The sequence below is a fragment of the Parasteatoda tepidariorum genome, chromosome 8, assembly GCF_982258835.1.
Source record: "Parasteatoda tepidariorum strain Cologne lab strain chromosome 8, Ptep-v5.0, whole genome shotgun sequence".
NCBI classification, from domain to species: Eukaryota; Metazoa; Arthropoda; class Arachnida; order Araneae; family Theridiidae; genus Parasteatoda; species Parasteatoda tepidariorum.
Genome location: NC_141762.1, coordinates 23,682,023 through 23,685,130, shown reverse-complemented (window position 1 = coordinate 23,685,130; position 3,108 = coordinate 23,682,023). Strand labels below are relative to the sequence as shown.

General features: G+C 34.3%; 1 protein-coding gene across 1 annotated transcript; it reads left to right on the top strand.

Annotated features, from left to right (window-relative positions):
• The first annotated feature begins 529 nt into the window (after nucleotides 1-529).
• LOC107456839 (uncharacterized) lies at nucleotides 530-1,885 on the top strand. Its single transcript, XM_016074804.4, has one exon. It carries the CDS (start codon nucleotides 530-532, stop codon nucleotides 1,883-1,885), a length of 1,356 nt encoding a protein of 451 aa, XP_015930290.2.
• The last annotated feature ends 1,223 nt before the right edge of the window (nucleotides 1,886-3,108 follow it).

Sequence of the window (3,108 nt, the reverse complement as noted above, 5' to 3'; positions counted from 1 at the left end):
AGAAAGGGAGCTATTTAAATATGATTCATTAATAAATTGGTACAAACATTTAATGTCATAGAAATATTAAATATTTAGTGCTTGGTGTTTTCAAAAAAATGAGAATTATAGATTTTGGATAGCATTTGTAAGTGCAGTCTGTTGACGGGTAAACAAAATTTGATTAAAGAAAATTCGATATCAAAATTAGGAATAAAAATTTAATTTTCTTTTAAATTGGTTTAGAAGAATATAAGCATGGGCTATCCCCATAAACTTTTAGTGTTCAGTTTTTTCTAAAATAAAATTCGAAATATCGATTATGGATCGTATTTACAAGTGTGATCCATTTATTGGTAAATAAATTTTGATTAAGGGAAATTACTTGTAAAAAAAAAAAATCAATTTTCGAATATGTAATTTTCTTTTTTAATAGGTTCAGAAAGAAATGAGATGAGAAATCTGAACACTTTACCCGCGATATTCAGTATTGATGTACGGCTCACTCTTTTCTCTCGTCATTTGAATAATTTAAGTTCTGCTGGTCAAAATGAATCTTGGACATATTCCAGTTAAAAAACTTATAACCTGGCCAAGTTCTAAGGAAACATTAAGAGTGTGTTGTCATGAAATTCGTTCTGCTGTTAATACCACCATGGGACCACCGCCTAGCTATATAGGAGGACACGAAGGAAAATTACTTCAAGTCGTCTTTGAAGCTTTAGGGTTAAATTTCGATATTGTGATCCCTAATGATGATGCATGGGGAATGCCAGATGAAAACAATGTTTGGTCAGGATGCCCGGGCATGATCCAAAGAAATGAAGCCGATGTAGCAACGTCTGCTATGCTTCAAAACTATTGGAGCTTTCAATTTTCCGACCAGTCATTCAGCTACAGAGATGAAGGCGCCTACTTTGTAGCCAAGACTCCTGGTTTTGTTCCGAAGCCTTTCGTTATTTTCCAGACATTTAAAGTCGGTGTATGGATATCAATTTTGATTACGCTTTTCGTTATTGCGTTGGCGTATTATTTCATTATGGGTAAGAAGTACTCATACGGTAGCCAATTGTACAGCAGAGTCGCTGAGTTATTGCTTCAAGAGCCAACGGTCAAAATCATTCCTAAAGCTTCTCAGGAAATAATAACTTTGTTTTGGTCAATTGCAGTTCAGTTTTTAACATTATCGTATGTGGCGGTTATTTTGACAGCTATGATGGCACCCAAAACGGAGCGGCCTATCAACAATGAAGAAAGGGTCTTAGAAGCTGTGCGATCAGGAAAATATCAAGCAGTTACGCCTATGGACATGCCAATGTATCTGGATAACTTATTAAATAATGCTAGACCCACTTTCGTGAAAATTGGTGAAATTATACGGGATAACAACTGGAAGTACGCAATAACCAGGAAGAACTATGCAAAGCACCTGAAAGATAATTGGATCATTGCCACATCTATGTTTACGCGCCAATTGAACAATCCACTTGGCAACCCGATTGTGGTATCCGAAGATCCGATTTATCATGCTAGATTGTGTTATCTAATGCGAAAGAATTTTCCCTTTAGACACAAATTAGATAATATTATGATGCGAATATTGGAGGGTGGAATTTTCACAAAATTATACGAGCATGATCTCTTTCAAAGGAAGTTGAAAGACATAGACGATTTTCGCGACACACATGAAGAAACTGGATCTTTTAAGATTCTTTCACTGGTAGATCTCCAGGGTGCTTTCTATGTACTCATTTTTGGTTACTCAATTTCCGCGATTGCTTTGTTGTTTGAAATTATCGTTGATAAATGCGTAAAAAAAATGGAAAACGATGATGGATCGTTAGAAGTTTCCGTAAATAAGCCTTCGCCAACAGCAGAAAACAATGATGATTTAATTTTAGAATAGGCCAAAATAGAATTATTGGCATAGTCACTATTAAACGTTATCAATGCCTTGCATAAACATTGTAGCACCATGTATTCGATTCTTATTAATATTGTTATTTACATTCAGAATTTTGAAAAAAATCCTTTTGAAACTGCCAGCGATTTGTAAAAACTGGGCAAGAAGTATAAAATTGGAAGGCGTGTCAGTTGTTTTTTTATTTTTTTTATCAAGATTTATATCTGGATAATAAGAAAATAAAAATTGAAAATAAGTATTATTAAAGTGATTTTAAATGAAAATTTCTGAAAAATATATGCAACACATTTCACACGCTTCAAGTCACTGAAACTAGACACCTTTTTCAGCAGCACTTTGTATCCAATTATTATTGATATTGTGGTTGATATTTAGAATTCTCAAAAAATCCATTCAAAACTGACAATGTTATGCAGAAACTCGACAGAAAGTACAACACTGGAGGATGTATAGGTCACATTTCTTTTTCTTTTTTACTTTTTTAATCGATTAAAATTTAGATAAGAAAACAACGACTGAAAATAAGTATTATTAATACATTTTTAAAGGAAAATTTCCGCAACATATAGGCAACTTTATAATTTTAAACGTTTCAAATATGTAATACTAGACACGTTTTTCTGCCAACTGCGTGATCTATGTTTAGAAATTGAGACAATAGACATAAAAAATTTCTCAAGTGGGATTTTGATTTAGTATAATATTCAGGGATTCTGCGGTATAAGTATCCCAACAAGCATACGACTTTTGGACCAGTGAAGGTACAATGTCGATTCACCCAAAGTGCCATTACGGCGGAATTTTCATCGCCGTATCGGTTCCGTTAATAAAGTGAAATTTGGCCCAAAAATGAGGTCCGTGATGGTATTTCAGGTAAAACTTCTGGCAATCGTTAAAGGACCGGAACTACTTTGTTGCCTTTGGATTGCTTTGCCTGTCAAATACTGGAAAACAAATTTCATTTCACAGAATAACGAGAAAATTGCCATAAAAGCTTTTATTGTACCTTTATGATGTCTTTTTTGCCTTTTTATCATAAGCTGAATACGTTCACTGGCACACGTCGTTGTCTCGCTTGATGTTAAACCACCTTAACTCTGGGCTGATTAGAAAACGTCTATGCCGTCTTTGCCGCTATCGCACCTTTATTTCAGGAGCTTAAGCGAATTTCTTTGCCTTATTTGCCGATATACCACCCTTAACTC

Coding starts and splice junctions, on each gene's coding strand:
- LOC107456839 (XM_016074804.4), top strand. CDS start 530: ATGAATCTTGGACATATTCCAGTTAAAAAACTTATAACCTGGCCAAGT.